Consider the following 17,156-nt stretch of genomic DNA (forward strand, 5'->3'; position numbering starts at 1 on the left):
TATTTATATTTAAAATTCAAATACGGTTGCAAAGCGTGTCTTTAAAAGAAATGTCGTTACAAAGTGGTCAAATTCGGTTTCTTTTGGTGACCGTTGTAAGTAAACTCATAATATCAAGAATAAGGCCTTTATGTGTTTGCCCTCGTGTACAGAATGGAGAAAAATATCTATCTATCTATCTGTTTATTGGGGTGGTGGTGGCACAGTGTGTTTGGCCTGTGCCTGCTCTCTGGTAGGTTTGAGGTTCAAGTCCTACTTGGGGTGTCTTGCAACAGTCTGGCATCCTGTCCTTGGTGTGTCCCCTCCCCCTCCAATATTGCGCCCTGTGTTGCTGGGTTAGGCTCCGGTTTGCCGCCACCCCACTTGGGCCAATTGGCTTCAGACAATGTGTGTATCTGTCTATAAATCCATCCATTTACTGGTCGATCCATCTGCTTACTTATTGGCTGACCCTGTTCTCAAAGTTAGGTTTGTACACTAGGCTACTTACAATGATTTACCCATATTTATACAGCTGGCTGATTTTAGTGTCTTAATTCAGGGTACGTACCTTACTCAAGAATGCCATCATCAGTCATCTTCTACACAGAAACCACACCATCTGCTGCCACTGAATTACATTCTCAGGACAATTGAGCACAGCTGAGTGTTTGCGTAAGGCACATGCATAACGGAGGAAAGGGAGATGGGTGACTGATGACCTAAATGAAACGACAGACAGTCATGTTTCATAGCAATAGAGTTTTTTCCTTTGATCATAGAGTACAATATAAATGTGACATATAAATGCGTTTTACATTTGCAAAATGACTCGGCAGTATGCAAATTGCTTCCACAATGAATTCCACACTCTTCCTCTGTGAACGATGTAAATGGGCTTTTTGTGGTCACTAGTGAATAAAGACAACATGTCATTCACTATTCAAACAGGGGACAGGTTTCCTTTTATTGTGAGATAAATGCAAAACTGAAAAACAGAAACAAAACGTGAAACTTCAAAACTTTACAGCCTAAGAAATATCTCTTTTTACAATACTTCTTTCATATTTTTTCTTTGTTCCTGATCAGGCTGGAAGCTGCTACCCGGACTCAAAAATCGCAAAATAAATTTAAAAATTAAACTGAAAAAGTAAATACAAAGGATTTTTGCAACATTTTCTGATATATTTAGAAAAAAATCAGTTTACGCTGCATTTCTGCATAAACCCTCTTAAGTTTCCAAAGCATGTTTATTCTTTTTATGTTGTTAAGTGAAGAATCTTAACCATCTAGGTTGTACAAGGTTGGAATGTCACTGTGCTTTAGAATGTACTGTTTTATTAATGCAAAAATATAATCTTATTGAAAAATGGGGTCTGAGTCAAGGGGGTGCATAGTGGCACGGTGGGTTCAGGTGGTGCCTGCTGTGTGGTGGCTCTGGGGTTCGAGTTCTGCTTGGGGTGCCCTGCAGCAGACTTGTGTCCCCTCCCGCCTCGGCCCTGCACCCTGCGCTGCCGGCTGGGCTCCAGCTCGCCGCGATCCTGCTCAGGGCAAGCGGTTGTTGATGATGGATGGACAAAATAGAGCAACATGAATATACATGCAGAGCACACTGTTGTGCTCTGTACATTAATAAGCCAACAATGGACTGTACGGACAGATTTATTATTCCTTGTCCATTATCTTAATGACACAGCATGGATGTATGCACTTATAGAAATTGATGTCATATATTTCTTGTGCATACAGAAAATCCTAGTGCAGCTCTTCACCTGGGAAGGTGGATCCTGGGTAGTGGCTCTGCGGGCATGCGATAACCACGTCATCTCCCTCGCTCCTGCAAAGATAGAGCTAATCACCCCAAAAAGCGCCCTGCTTTACTTCTGCTACGCCTTGTCTGTGTCATGGCCTCCTCGCTGTTAGTAACCCTGATGCACATTTGAAACATGCAGCATCTGGCCTCCCATTGTGGATGGCAGCGCTTCTAAGCCACGTGTGCAAACTCGGTACCATGGCCACACGTCAAACCCGGCCCACATGGGGCTTCACTTCTGGAAAACAACTTGTGAAAGGGCTATACTGTACAAGGGCTGTACAAGTAGCAGGATGGTTTCATGCATCTCACTCAAAAATCATCACATCTGGGACATTTCGTTTGTAATTGATTGAAGATCATACATATATGATCATTAGTCCAGGTAAGTCAGATGTTTAGAGATCTTTCTTGCATAGTTGTGGCTTTGAGTGCCAGGTTGTAATAATAATAATAATAATAATAATAATAATAAGAATAATAATGTTATATTATTATTATTATTATTATTCCCTTCCACATTTCTGTGGCAAAAATATCGCTATTAGCCAAACCACAAATGGAGGAAACCTATGCATGGCCAATAATAATTATAATAATTGTCATCATCATCACCATCATAACCATCATGATCATACTAAAACATGAAAAGAACTGAAGCAATAAAAGGGAGTATAATATGTGTGGAGGGTGGACCGCTGACACGGTGAAGGCTCAGTGTGACATGGCAGATAATGGCCAGCATGGGAGCCTCAGATAGGCAGCATGAGCTCATGATGATAACACACTGCACACACTTCAGAGCACTTTGACGTTCATCAAACAAGGCGTAGGTCTTCTCTTCTTCTACCGACCTCCCCTCACTTCTCTCCTGCTCAGGTTTCCTATCATCTTGGAGTCAAAGCCCAACAAAGTTATTCAGACCTAAAAATCATATTTCAGAATGTTTGGGATGTTTCCAAGTAAAACACACACTATGGCTTAACATCAGCTCTTCATTAAATTATTTTACTCCAGTACTTATAAGATTTATTATACGTGTAATAACAGTAGAAATGATTACACAGGCAATGCTGATAGTCCATCCATCCATTTTCAATAACCATTTCTCCAGTACAGGACCTTGGTTGTCCTTAGTCCACCCTGGCAGAGGCAGAATACACCCTGGATGGGACACTTGTAATGCTATAACCTGTAAAAAGTACTTTTATTTAATTTAAGAACAGGTCACTTAAAGACCTGTAGCAATTAACTTTCGAAATGTTATCTCTCTATCAGCTGCCATTGGACCCAAAAGTTCTCCTGAAGATGTCCCATGTACAGGCCCAGAGTCCTAACTCTGAGGGAGGGATCACTGCTTCACAGAGGTGAACCACCCAAAGTCATCATTCACTTCTGTCATGGAGTGACAGTGAGGATTGCTGAGGCCTTCTGCAGTCTTCTTCAACCCTTGACCCACCCAAAAAAACAGAATTCCTACTAAGTGGACACAGACACCAACATATAGTTATCTTTTTGTCTTTTTTTCCATCCAACAGCAATGATCTGGACTTCAGCCATCATCAGGTTAAGCAGTCGATCAATTGTACCCTTGTGTGTGGTGCTTTAGTCAATACTCAGCTATCTAGATGGAAATATTTATCAGCAACTGTACAAGATCCATTTTAGATAAATCATCCTTCTAAGCATCATCTATGAATAACTGTAGGTGTCCACTTCACAGAGAGTAGACAAGGATACTTGATGGCAATAACGCCACGTGTAGAAGAACAAATGGAGCATTCTGGCTAAGCAACCAACCGGGTAAATTTAGACTTTTTTCCACCACTAGAGCACAAAACTTCATATCTGTGCTGCAGTGGATTCATTCTTACATTTTTCCACCTCATTTATGTTGTTAAAAAGGTTTTGAGAGCTACTTCAACCATTGATGGGTTGATGGGTCCTTGCATCAAGAGTGCTGATGCACCGTATGTGTTTATTGAGTGCTTGAGTTCCACTTTGCAAACATGCTGTGGACGGTTATGATGTTAAAAATATGACAAAAGAGCTCACTGGTGGGCTTCCCTCTACACTCTGTCATGCCAGTGAAGGGAATCCCAAGTGCGTAAACAAGTTGGCATCAGAGCTCAAGATGTTCCTTGTTTGAAAAGCCTCTACCATCATCGCAGCAGTCTTTGCAGGTCTCCACTGAGGCTCAAAGCACCTCCTAGTCTGGAGGGTGGAGGAGGAGGCGGTGGTAGCAGGGGGGTGCATGGGATGGGGTAGACCCATGTCAAGATGTCATGAGCTGATTACCTTGTTTGTCTGTGGCGATGGGTTTATCGGCCTGTCACCCATGGTGGGTTTGGGGATAGGGGGTCATGGGTGGGGTGGCAGCTTGGAGTGTGGGGGGGCTTCTCTCCTAGGGGCCTGGACTGCAAACACGGAACGTGACTCAGCGACGAGGTTCGGCTGGATTTTCCCCACCCTGGGTCTCCGTGCAGACCACACTAACGTTGAGCGCCTATTCACACGCGGAGCTGCCCTACGTGCTACCTGGAGCCCCAGACCTGTTGGATCACTTTTCCTCAGGTAAGAACACCAGACCTTGAGTCAACAGTCTTCTTGCTTGTTTATTTTCCTTATTTAGTGATTGCACACGGTGTTTTCATTCTGCAAAAGCATACTTGAATTTATATAAATGCAAGCGGCACCAGTGTTGCAGTAGCCTATTCAGGGTATATTCAGGGCCAGGGACAAAACTTCTCAATGTCAACTTTAAACTGCCTTGACAAATAAAATTTCATATTCACATTGCCTCATCTGATTTAGATCCTTTTCCATGATGTTTGTCACAACCAGTCATGTTTTTATTTGATTATCTCATGCACAAAAAATGCATACCTGTCTGCAGCTTCATGTGTTCATGGTGGACACAGTTAAAGGGTACAGACAGGTGTTTTTAATATTAACTTTGATCTCTGTGAGTTGGTTAATCATACAGCAGTATTCAATAATTTTTTATGCAGCCTTAGTTTTTACTGTGGTTTCAATACAGAGGTCAGGATGGAGGACCAATTGATCACAAACAGGGCAGTTAAAATGTTACTGACACGAAATGCTCAGTGCCTGTAGGTGCAGCACACGCCACTTAGCGTTTCCCCGTAACACCACTTCTGCAGAAGTTACTCAAAGGTTTCACACTGCCCAGTCCATCCTGGCCAACGTAAAATGGGGTTAAAGGTACAACAAACACAGCGGGGAGTTAATAAGTACAATTGAATTCCTGGCAATACATTAAACATCTATTGGGGGGAATAAATGAGCTCTGGGGGTCCGAGTGAAACTTTCGGGCCGTGCTACAAAAAGGCAGGTCTGCGTCGCTCACCTGATTCAGAACCTTGGTCTCGAAGTAGAAAGTTCTGGAAGGGCAAGGTTTTGAGATATAACGGAAGATGCCCAGATGATTTAGAGCAAAGTGATCCAACTGTGCTGCTGGAAATCGGGCCACAGTCGGCTGAACGTGGAAAGAGGTGAGAAGGGTCACATTTTCATGTGCTGGAGGTGGCAGGAGGTGGCAGGTGCTGCAGTGCTCACTCAGGTAACGTTCAAGGAATGAGGTTCAGTGTGTTCTAGCGGTGATCAGATGGCAAAGGGTGATAGCGGTCATTTAGCGGCTTTTCTTCATGCACTTTTTTGTACTATATATATATATGATATTGGTATGTGGAGAAGAGTCTCACCCTTAATTCATTAACTTTTCCTGAATATCACTAATTCAGACAAAAAGAGGCAAATTTTTCTTGGCTTTTTGACTGTTTTTTTAAGTATAATCAGTAAGAATTCTGTACATTATTTATTTAACAGATGCTATTATCCAAAGTGATTTAGAGTTAGGTACTTACAATGGTGTACTCATTTATACAGAATGATCATTTTTACTCGGTGAATTCAGGGAAAGTATATTGTTCAGGGTACTACGGTACGAGGTGGAATTCAAAACTGGGTCTTTTGAGTGCAAGTAGCAGCATTAACCACTACACCACCTGCAGTAAAGCAATATTATTAAGCATATAATTCTGTATATGCCAAAACTATAGAGATGAGCAGTTTCAGTGTTAATGACATACTTCTCAGGCAAAGAGTTGGATGAAGCCAGGTTATGTAAAAAATTTTTATTGGAAAGGCGATGGAATATAACTGTAATATAAATGTGTTGTGCTCTATGAAATGGAATGGTGGCTGTTTGTGGGTGACACCTCGACAAGGTGGAGCTGGGTCAAGGGTGTGACCTGCAGATAAGACCCTCAGCGTTGCCCCCCTAACTGCGAAAATGTGTCTTGCGCTCAATGCAAGCAGTAGAGCGTAATTATTCATTTTATTAATATAATTCCATTGATTTCATTTTGCTTTATTTAATTTATTTACTTGTGTTTCATTTATTTATTTTAAGATTTACCTCAAATGATGCACTCTTCTAGGTAATGTGAACATATTTCCAAGGGTTCGAGGACAGCTTGGGAAAACGCAGCTCAACACACACCGATGGAAATCAATTTATCATTTGAAGGGGTGAGTCACTGTGGTAAGAGGGTTGGTCGGGTTGTCCTTGTGGAAAGTGTGTGTCTGGCACGATAGCCATCAAACAGGTTTCCGTCATTACGGGTATAACCCCCTGCTGTCCCTCTTTGGTTGTCCAGGACTATGAAATGTCCTACGGGGAACGGGAGACCCGGTTTTCATCTCCCATCACAATGTGAGTGTCCCCACCCCTCCAAATGCAGCGTCAAGCTGTGTCACACACACACACACACACACACACACACACACCTTCATTGGCTGCACTGACGTTGCAGCAATGCTTGCTCATGGCACCCCCTACCCATATACCCAGTATCTGAATGTTTTCTCTTCAAGGAAGAAAAGTCCTGATTCCCCAGCATAACCTATATGTGGCATAAGCATACCAAATAAAGCATTCATTCAGATACAGTGCTCAAAATATATATTTCAAAGTTGTGAGCTCACCTTCACTTTAAAACATAACTTATAAAGAGTACCTGCCTTAAAGAGCATCAGCTATACGTTTTTCCTCTCAAAGTTTGTGGAAGTGCGGTCTAAAGCAACGCTCTCTCTCCTGGTTTGGCACAGAATAGCACCTAAGTGCAGGAGACTGTTGTAGACTGGTGGTGAAATCTCCTAGTTTATCGTTTAACATCTTAAAAATCCACACCTCTTTGGGGGTTATTTTGGTTAAAAAAACACCTTTTCTCTGCATCAGGGTCGATTGGCGTCGCTTCATAAATGGAAAGTTTTCACCATGGCCTGTTGTCCGTAAGATCTGGTGAGAGACAGAGTGGTGCGCTGCTGGAGCCCCTGTCCCCACCCAGTGGGGGGTCCTGGCGTCTTTAACCCCTCGCTTCCCATGTGCTTTGTAGGACCCCACCGGGCCACACCGGCAGCTATGACCTGGAGAAACGCTGCCAGGAGGAGGGCATCCTTGTATCTAAGAAGTTTGGCTCCTACCCAGATCCCGAAGGTAACAGGACATTTGCTTTTCCCCACTTTGTTTGGGTTCATCCTTACTTTCCTGCACAGTTTGAAAGATAGAAAATGATAATCAGAATATCTATTATACTGGCACATCAGCTAAAACGATGCTATAGGTCTCCATGGTGATGCTCTACTTTTTAAGTCTTTTGGTCTTGGAAATTTCTAAAGACATGGGCGGGAGGCTGTCTGTGATTTCAGTATTTCCTCTTTGATGTCAGCTTCTCCCTTGTGATCTCTGTGTATTTCAGCATCTCTGAACCTCAACAGAAATGCCAACCCCAGGGATGACTGTCTGGTAAGTTCTCTCCACTAGCGCCCCCTTCTGGCCACCTCCCCTTTAAAGTCACTGCTACGGCAAGGGTCCATAAGCATTTAAAAGTAATCACAGGATGTTTCTCCTAGACAATAAAATTCCTCCTTGCCCAAAACTTACCACAGTCTTGGTACAGTCAGCGATCAGCAATGCCAAGTGTGAAAGAAGGCATCAGTGAAAGCTCACCTCTACCCCTCTGTTGTGTGTAGTTGTGCCCCAGGCCCACTTGAACACCCAGTCAAGGCTTATTTCCCAGCAACCCTTGCAATCATTTGCAGTATTATGCAAAGTGGCTGTGGGACTAAAGCGTGTTTGCCACTCGTTTGCTACCTTCAATACCCCTGCAGGCCTACGTGGAGCTGAATGAGCTCCAGGAAGGCAGGGACCAAGAGACCTACTGGCAGGAGACGGGCCGATGGATGGGCTACGAGGAGAGCTACAACCCCAAAACTGCAACCTGGGGTCCTGCCCATATTTCCTACCTCACCTTCAAGAGCTTGATTCAGCTCCGCAGAACCATGAGCACCGGTAAGGCAGGGTCAAAAACACCTCACTCTCACCTGTTATTTTGTTCCCTCCTGCTCTACATTGGTGGCACAGCAAGTAGTGCTGCTGTCTGACAGCATCTGGGTAATGCGAAAGGAGATGGGTTCGATCTCTGCTTAGTCTGTGTGGAGTTTGCATGTTCTCCCCATGTCTGTGTGGGTTTCCTCTGGGTGCTCTGTTTTCCTCCCACAGTCCAAAGACATGCTGTTCAGGTTCACCCATAGCGTGTGAATGACAGAGAGAGTGTGTTCCACTGATGTATGGATGAGTGGTGACCCAGCGTAAGTAGTGTATCTAGCAGTGTAAGTCATTTGGTGAAAAAGGTGTGTGGGTTCATAACACTACATAGAGCTCATTGGAAGTTGCTTTGGAGAAAAGCATCTAATAATTAAATATAAATACTTCTGTTCTTTATAGGGCAGTTTCTTTGCATTTCGGTTTTCCAGTGAATCATACCTGTAGCATGAACAAAGCATAAAATAGGGCTAAAGAGTAAAGTTTTGTTTTGGCACACTAAGAACTCTGCCTGTATCCAGCTGAACGTCTAGAAATATCAGCTAGATCTTTAGCAGATGTGGGATTGAACTGGGAAGCCTGTGTGGGAAGATAACCATTGTTTAACACCTTTCTACCTTGTGTGGCCACGCTCAGGTGTGATCCTGCTGGACCAGGAGGAGTGCACCATGACCGGTATTGTCGAGAGCATGGTGGCCGAGTTACTGACAAAAAAGGAGATCCGCCCTGGTGACCACGATGCCCTACTGAGTGCCTTGCAGCAGAAGCGCAGGTAGAACCAGCATCCTTCACACATCTATGCGCAGGCGCCACACTCTTCTACACCACATCGACACACCTTATCACATGAGCGCCAATCAATGAAATAACTTTTGAAAATGATTCTGGTTGAATGGCCTGTGTTTTTTCTTACAGCCAGTCTGAACCGATGGAGACCCCATCTTCTGGAATAGAAATGGAGACCTTTTCAATCACAAAGAAGGTATCACCTTTTCCCAGTCCCTCGCATGGAGCTTTTCACAGCTAATTTACAGTGTTTGTTATAAACTGATAACACATCAGTGTTGGAAAATCTGTTCTGCCTTTATAAAAAACATCTGCTTATTGGCCGTTTTATCAGGTACCTTTAGCCTGTTCCATTTGGGACCCCCTTCAGATCAACATGAATTCAGCAAATAGGTTCTGGGAACACTCTACAGGGTTCCTGGTCCATGACAGCTTCACAGCTTCGCATAGTTTCTGCAGATTTTTTGGGGGTATATTAATTCTGTGAACATTGCATTTGACCTCATCCCAAAAGTGCTCTATTGGCTTGCCAAAGTAAAGGCTCTGAGACTTTTGCAAAAAAACCATGTGTGCTTTGTGACATGGCACATTATCCTACTGAAAGCATCAATGTGAACAAGACTATGCTGGACATAAGGGAATGCACCTGGACAGCAACAAAGTTTGGTACCTTCTAACGTTCAAATGATGCTCACTTTGCTCTAAAAACCGAACATGTGCCAAGAAAACTTTCCCCACAGCATTACACCACCACCTCCAGTCTGTACCAAAACCAGGTGTACCTAATAAAGTGGCAGATCAGAGATTTTGCAGTATTCTTATTTCATGCAGCCTCTGGATACACATTATTCTAGCCTGTATACGGTATGAATGTAAAGTCCTTCCTGCAACTTTGTTGTGAGATGAAATGGTGCTGCAGTATTTGTGATTAATATATGTGTATGTGAACATGCTGGTAGGTCAGCTTGGAACTTGATGCACAGATGGATAGTTTGAGTGACCTCTCACCTCTGTCCATCCCTTTTCAGAGAGATGGCAGTGGCAGTGTGGAAGCTTCCATCATTCTTTCAAGTAGGTATATGAAATGAATGGACAGCATTACTTCTCACAACCTAGTGTAAAAACCACTGTTAAATTTAAGAAAATTATAAATTGACATTTGTCTTATGGAGTAAAATTGTTCTTCCAGGTAATGGACATTTTCTGGAATATTTACTCTTTAGTTCTCTGGCTGTGTGACAAATACACACACACACACACACACACACACACACATTTTCTGAACCGCTTGTCCAATTAAATTAATTAACAGCTTTGACTTAAATCAAAGTTGGTTAATCACATTGTGAAGATTGACACATAGCTTATTTTCCACATCTGCAGAAGTAACTTCAGTGTCTGGAATACACAGGCTGATATGTGCTTTGCAGTTTTGCTACGATAATTTTAGCATGCTGCTTGTTTTCTCTTCTGTCCGACAGGTGCCATGGATTTCTTGGAGAAGCCTACGATTGCATTTGTGAGACTGAAAGACACTGTGGTTCTAGAATCAGTCCTCGAGGCACCAATTCCGGTCCGGTTTGTCTTCATGCTGATTGGGCCAAGCCAGAGCGGCATAGACTACCATGAATCTGGGCGTGCTATGGCTGCGCTCATGGCTGACAGGGTGAGGGAGTGTATAAGAGAAATTTTCTGGGAGCTTCTGGAAGATGCTACAATGGCCTGCTAACCTCTAGCCCTTCTCATCCTCTCAGGTGTTCAATGCGACTGCTTCCCTAGCACAAGCCAGCTCTGATTTGACAAATGCCATGGCTGACTTCATGGACTGCAGCATTGTGATTCCTCCCACTGAGATCCAAAATGAGTCCATGCTCCAGTCCATGGTCAGCTTCCAGAAGAAGATGCTGCAGCAAAGGCTCCGACCCTCTGACACTCAGCTGCTCTTGGATGACAAGCTTAAAGGTGAAAACTTCTACTGTGAAAGATTTGTTTTGCAAATAAAGCTGAACTTCAGATAGCTGAACCTATTACTCCAAAGTTGTTTTCAAGTGCTGTTCCCATCATGGTGTTAATCTAATAGCTAAATTAAGTGGTATGACATTTTTTTGAAGCTCGCAAAGCCAGCGAGGAGCCTAAAGAGGACCCTCTGGCACGCACGGGACGCCCATTTGGTGGCATGATCAAAGACATAAAGAGGCGCTATCGACACTATCTCAGCGACTTCACAGATGCCCTCAACCCTCAGGTCCTTGCTGCAGTTATCTTCATCTACTTTGCTGCCCTTTCTCCAGCCATCACCTTTGGAGGCTTGCTTGGTGAGTGGACTGATTGCTTCTTCTAAACGTGAATAAGTCCAACTCATTCGTAAATGTCTTTTAAGTTTTTGCTGTGCTGACATCTCTTTTTGCACGCCCTACCCCTCAGCTGACAAGACTGAGCACATGATGGGTGTTTCGGAGCTCATGATCTCCACCTGTGTTCAGGGTGTCATCTTTTGTATTCTGGCTGCCCAACCAATCCTGGTCATCGGCTTCTCAGGGCCTTTGCTTGTATTCGAGGAGGCCTTTTACGGGGTAAGCATCTTGCAGTTTCTGTAGAAGTTTGCCAGCAGTTGCCAGTAGGACAAACAAAGCAGGAGTGCTATTACTCAGCTACAATGTTATTATTAGTTGTAAATTGATTTAAAAGTCTTTTTTTAATCTAGAATGCCCAGGAGGGGTGGGCAGCCACTGGCACTCGAACCCCAAGAGGTGTTTTTTCTCCTTTGACTTTCACTTGGGAGTTTTTTCTTCCTTTCCTCCATGGCCAGAAGTCTTACGTTTAGCTTTTCTAACATCACAGATAATGTATTACTTTAGCATATAGTCAACTGTTGAATTTGTTTATTTGTCTTATCCGTTTGTTCAGTGCTCTGTGTCACTGTGTGAGAAGAGTGCTCTATAAAAATAAATTGAATTGAAATTGAGTAGTGAACTCTGCTGCAGCAGAACAGTTGTATATTTTGAGTTTGGTACATAAATGTGAAACAAAATCTTTAACTGTACTGAGGAGATTTGTTCATATGTTCATAGTTTTTATAAGTTGAGGTTTTCATTATAGCTACATATATGTTCATATTTCAGTTCTGCAAGTCTCAAGGGGTTGAGTACATCGTGGGTCGTGTCTGGGTGGGTATATGGCTAGTGATCATCGTGGTGGTCATCGTTGCTGCTGAGGGCAGCTTCTTGGTCAGATACATCTCCCGCTTCACGCAAGAGATCTTCTCCGTCCTCATCTCCCTCATCTTCATCTACGAGACTTTTGCCAAGCTCATCAGGGTACATATTCTGTTTCTGTGCTCTCTTTACCTCTACCTTCATTCTATTACAATCTGTAATAATACTTGCCACCATTCAATCTACATTGTCTGAATGCTGTTATACTTTTTCTGTAGATTGCAGTCCTGGTTCACGTACTATGGGAGATGCATAAAACCTCATTGTTTTTGTTGTGCTGCTCCTCTTTTACTTTCAGATTTTCCAAGCCCACCCCCTGGTTCTCAACTATGAGCACCTTAATGAGTCACTGGATGATCCCTTCCACCCTGTTATCGAACACTATCATCACCACGACAATGAGACTGGGAATTTAACTATGCACCAAAAAATTCGGGAGAGATCTTACCCCAACACTGCTCTGCTCTCCATGTGCTTGATGTTTGGCTGTTTTTTCATCGCCTACTTCCTCAGGAGGTTCAAAACTGGCCACTTCCTACCCGGCCCTGTAAGTTCTGGGGTTTTGTTTAAATAATGATCGACAATTCCCAATTATGGAAACAGTTATGGAAATGTACTATGTACTAAATGATGTTTTCTTACAATGGGAACTCTTTACCACTTGGCTGAGAAGTAAGAGAAAATTCTTAAATCTGATATACTTCCTGTAACACTACTCCCTAGCTCCGACGCATCATTGGAGATTTCGGTGTGCCTATATCCATTTTCTTCATGATTGCAGTGGACATCAGTATTGAGGATGCCTATACACAGGTGAGAGTTTAGCTTTCATGAATAATAACACATGCATATTCTGCATTTCCAAGTTATAACGGCACAGCTGTTGCAGTTGCCACTGTATTCTAACATGTACTTCACTTGGATTTTGATGAAATCCTGTCACAAGGCAGATGTACATTCATGTTTGTGGAGGAACTCAGGTGTCAAGAGTAGCCTTTGCCAAGGATATTCATTTGTATAAGTAATTAACTGATTTAAAGCTTTCCCTTTCACATGCAAATTACAGACCACGGAAGTCATTTCTGTTTTTTATCCCAAAATGTTTCATTAGCATTTTGCAACTGACCCTGATTTTAGAGCTCAATAGTATTTGCTTTACAATACAAAGGCAGAACTTCATCTGCTGGAGCAAGACTGGTGTGAGAGGCAAAAAGAACTTGGACAAGAAAATAGATGTATGCTTTTTTGCTTCTGCTTCTTTTTACAGAAACTTGTAGTGCCCAAAGGACTGACAGTGTCCAACACCAGTGCTAGGGGATGGATCATCAACCCAATGGGTGAAAAGATTGAGTTTCCCATCTGGATGATGGTTGCCTCTGTTGTTCCAGCCATCCTAGTCTTCATCCTCATCTTTCTCGAGTCACAGATTACCACGTTAGTACAAGACCCATCGGGACTTTCCTCCTTTTTAATAATATTTACAATTTTGTGTAAAGAAAACTTGCATCATGGCAACCCAAAACTTTCCAAACAATCCAGGTTTATCAAACAGCCGCATCATCAAAAACAATTTTTCAACGGTAACTGCCATTTAAACAATTAATTACCAGTGCCTCAACCTCCTCGTTGAAACATATAACCTGCAGGGGTGGGCTTTTATGGTCTGAATCAATTTTTTTGCTAAGTTGGCATGGTAAATGCATTACATTTTTCATGGACTCTCTCTAAGCCCTTGCCACAAGTTCTCTATTAACAGACACTTTCTCACAGGCTGATCGTGAGCAAGCCAGAACGGAAGATGGTGAAAGGTTCTGGGTTCCACCTTGACCTTCTGATCCTGGTGGGCATGGGTGGCATAAGTGCCATCTTCGGCGTCCCCTGGCTCAGTGCTGCTACCGTGCGCACAGTCACCCACGCCAACGCCCTCACAGTCATGAGCAAGGGGCCGAAGCCTGAGATTGAGAAAGTAGTGGAACAAAGGATCAGTGGCATTCTGGTAGCTTTACTGGTCGGTGAGTCCACACTCATCATTTTTTGCAGTGTCAAAGACTCTAGTAATCATCCATAGCAACTGTTAGGGAAAAACAATGCAGATAGTAGTTTGGCATGGGAAAACAGTACACTGAATCAGTGAACTTCAGCTTTGGTCTACTAATGTCCTCACCAGGGGTGTCCATTTTGATGGAGCCCATCCTGAAGATGATCCCGATGACTGCTCTGTTTGGCATTTTCCTCTACATGGGTATCACATCACTTAGTGGCATCCAGCTTTGGGACCGCACATTACTCCTCCTGACACCAAAGAAGCACTTCCCTACTGAGGCCTATGCCACCAGGGTAAGCCTACCCATTCACCTGAATCTGCTACTTTAGGCATCGGCTTCTAAATTTTATTCCCTGCCAATCCCCAACCATTCCTTCTGTTACTTTCACCTTGCCACAAACACAATTACTTGCACAAAAAAGAAAATGATGATTGTTTAATTAGCTGAATCAAGTGTATTGGGCTAGAATGAAGACATGGAATGTCTGTGGGACCACAAGGAGAGAATGAGGAACCTCTGGCTAAAGATGTTTACATGCTTTCGTTGGTGTACTGGGGCAAAAGTGGGAACTCATCTGCTACAAATGCGTGTCATGGCATAGGTGAAATGTCGGAAGGTCCGATGTGCACAAATGGATGATGTTTTAATTGTGTGGTTGCTCCACCCAATCTCGCTTCTGCAGGTGAAGCCACTTCGGATACACTTGTTCACACTGATCCAGATTGTGTGCCTTGTGATTCTGTGGGTGGTGAAGTCTAGCACCGTCTCTCTGGCCCTGCCTTTTGTCCTCATCCTCACCATCCCCTTACGCATACTCATGACTGGTCGCCTATTCACCGAGATGGAGATGAAATGCGTAAGTGGGCTCTTACTCACTTGGTAAAGTAGCTGTTGCTACACCTGATCTGCATGCACCTCTGGTGCCTTAACATTTGCCATTATTTGGCTTATTTCTCCATTTTTACCCTGTTGTCCTTTTCAGCTGGATGCCGATGACGCCAAAGTAACATTCGAGGAGGAGCCGGGAGAGGATGTCTACACTGAGTCCCCGTTGCCATAGAAACTTTGACAGGACCGCCACTTCTCAAATATCTGGCACCAAAGTTCCAACCACCATATACAAAATCAGGAGCCTCTTTTAAAAATGTCATTAGTCTGTTTTAAAATTTCACACACAAAGTATAACTTCCCTGTACTCTCTTACAATAAGGTCCTACAGCTGTTATTGTCCTACAGCCATAGGCTCCTGTAGCACACTGACCCAGTCTTCCAGTGAATTCACCAACTCTCTTGGATGTGTTTGGAAGGGATTGTGTGTGTGTATGTATGTATGTATGTATGTATGTGAGCCCATATCTGAGTGTACGTATGTTTGTCTAGCGGAAGAAATTAGCTTACCAAAAAATTCAATTTTAAATTTTTTAAATAAAATTTATACAAAACTATTCGGTCACCCAGTTAGAAAATGTTACTTGCAAAATATCATTCCATAGTATTTACTAAGTTGTTTTCTTACCTGGTTATCTGTTTTCTTATTTTTATTTATATTTTTGTTATGCACAACATTAGTGTTAATGTTTCAGACTGACTTGATCTTTTCTCTCGCAAGACTGTCACAACCATTTCATCTTTCAGTGTAAGTTTATAAAAGATTTGTGAGTGATGCTGTTTTTGCATCAACCATTTGCCTCCATTCAGTGAGACATGGCTTTGTTATAAGTTAGAGTGTATGTGCAATTTTTTACAGGTTTATACATAGGCATATACAGGTATGGATAATGGCATTAGCTGTAGTAGTGGGCTTGTGGAACATATGTAGCTTTATGCAGATTTCGTGTATTCTCCATCATTGCAGTAGTGTTTCAAAGTTTATTAGATATGCCTCTGCAAGTAAATGTAGTGTTACAATAATATTTCCCATTCTGTAAATAAGCTCAGGGTAAATTGTTGATGACACAAAATAGAATTCAAAAATAGCAGAGAAAGCAAAATACAGAATTATTTATTTTTGGTGCTTTACAAGCAATTTACACTGCCTACAGTTTTACATGCAATTATACCATAAGCTGAATGATGAAGGAGGCTAATGATTGTATCTTTGCATTTTGTACTGGTATGTTTTAAATGTCTGCTAATGCTGTTTGCATTTGTAAGATTTTATTAAAGATATTAAAGCAGTAAGGCCTGTTATTTATTCAGTTAAACTTAACTCAAGGAAAATGAGATCTTATAAAAAAAATGTGCAAATTGCAATACGTCCGTCTAATGTCTTATCAGAACTATCTTATGCCATAAAATCAGAAAATCTTAATTTAAGACAAAATATACACTTTTTAATACGAGCTATTTGGAAATTAACCCACTTTCCAATATTGCTATGATTAATTTATTTCCACCTTTAATTGACTGAGTTGTTACATTATAATCGCTCACTTTCACTAACTGCTTGTCCTAGTCAGGGTCCTGGCAGCCCGGAGCCTATCCTGGAATCACTGGGTGCAAGGCTGGGGGGGGGTTACACACCCTGGACTGGATACCAGTTCATTAGCAGCCCCCCCACCACACACACACACACACACACACACACACACACACACACACACACACACACACACACAATAGGCAATTAAGGGTTGTCAATTCACCTGAACCACTTGTCTTTAAACTGTGGGAGGAAACCAGAGCACCCGAAGGAAACTAGGCAGCCACGGGGAAAAAGGCAAACTCCCAAGTAGCCTACATGTTTTATATAAAATAAAACAAATACAGAATAAAATAAACAGGCCACTCAGTGCTGTGGCATTGAATCTCTAACATTCTCTCAACAGTGTTCGCGAAGGTTTTGTCCCTGGTTTCATATGGAAGATAGCCCTAACATTTTGAATTATTTTCATTTAAAAACACTTGAT

General features: G+C 42.6%; 1 protein-coding gene across 3 annotated transcripts; it reads left to right on the plus strand.

Moving 5' to 3' along the window:
* The first annotated feature begins 4,207 nt into the window (after positions 1-4,207).
* slc4a1a (solute carrier family 4 member 1a (Diego blood group)) lies at positions 4,208-15,698 on the plus strand. 3 transcript variants are annotated; one of them, XM_018757446.2, is made up of 22 exons: positions 4,208-4,366; positions 6,256-6,346; positions 6,475-6,530; positions 7,056-7,118; positions 7,213-7,313; positions 7,576-7,622; positions 7,988-8,168; positions 8,838-8,973; positions 9,117-9,183; positions 10,016-10,058; positions 10,469-10,653; positions 10,742-10,949; positions 11,099-11,302; positions 11,412-11,560; positions 12,110-12,304; positions 12,501-12,749; positions 12,926-13,015; positions 13,470-13,636; positions 13,973-14,214; positions 14,370-14,539; positions 14,930-15,103; positions 15,230-15,698. In XM_018757446.2, the coding sequence occupies exons 2-22, from the start codon at positions 6,320-6,322 to the stop codon at positions 15,305-15,307; spliced, it is 2,832 nt and encodes a 943-aa protein (XP_018612962.1). In that variant the 5' UTR covers positions 4,208-4,366; positions 6,256-6,319; the 3' UTR covers positions 15,308-15,698. The 3 variants fall into 3 exon arrangements, with proteins under 3 accessions (XP_018612962.1, XP_018612964.1, XP_018612963.1); XM_018757447.2 differs by lacking the exon at positions 4,208-4,366 and adding an exon at positions 5,264-5,307; XM_018757448.2 differs by lacking the exon at positions 7,056-7,118.
* Positions 15,699-17,156: the final 1,458 nt, after the last annotated feature.

Source organism: Scleropages formosus, chromosome 8 (assembly GCF_900964775.1).
Source record: "Scleropages formosus chromosome 8, fSclFor1.1, whole genome shotgun sequence".
Classification (NCBI taxonomy): domain Eukaryota; kingdom Metazoa; phylum Chordata; class Actinopteri; order Osteoglossiformes; family Osteoglossidae; genus Scleropages; species Scleropages formosus.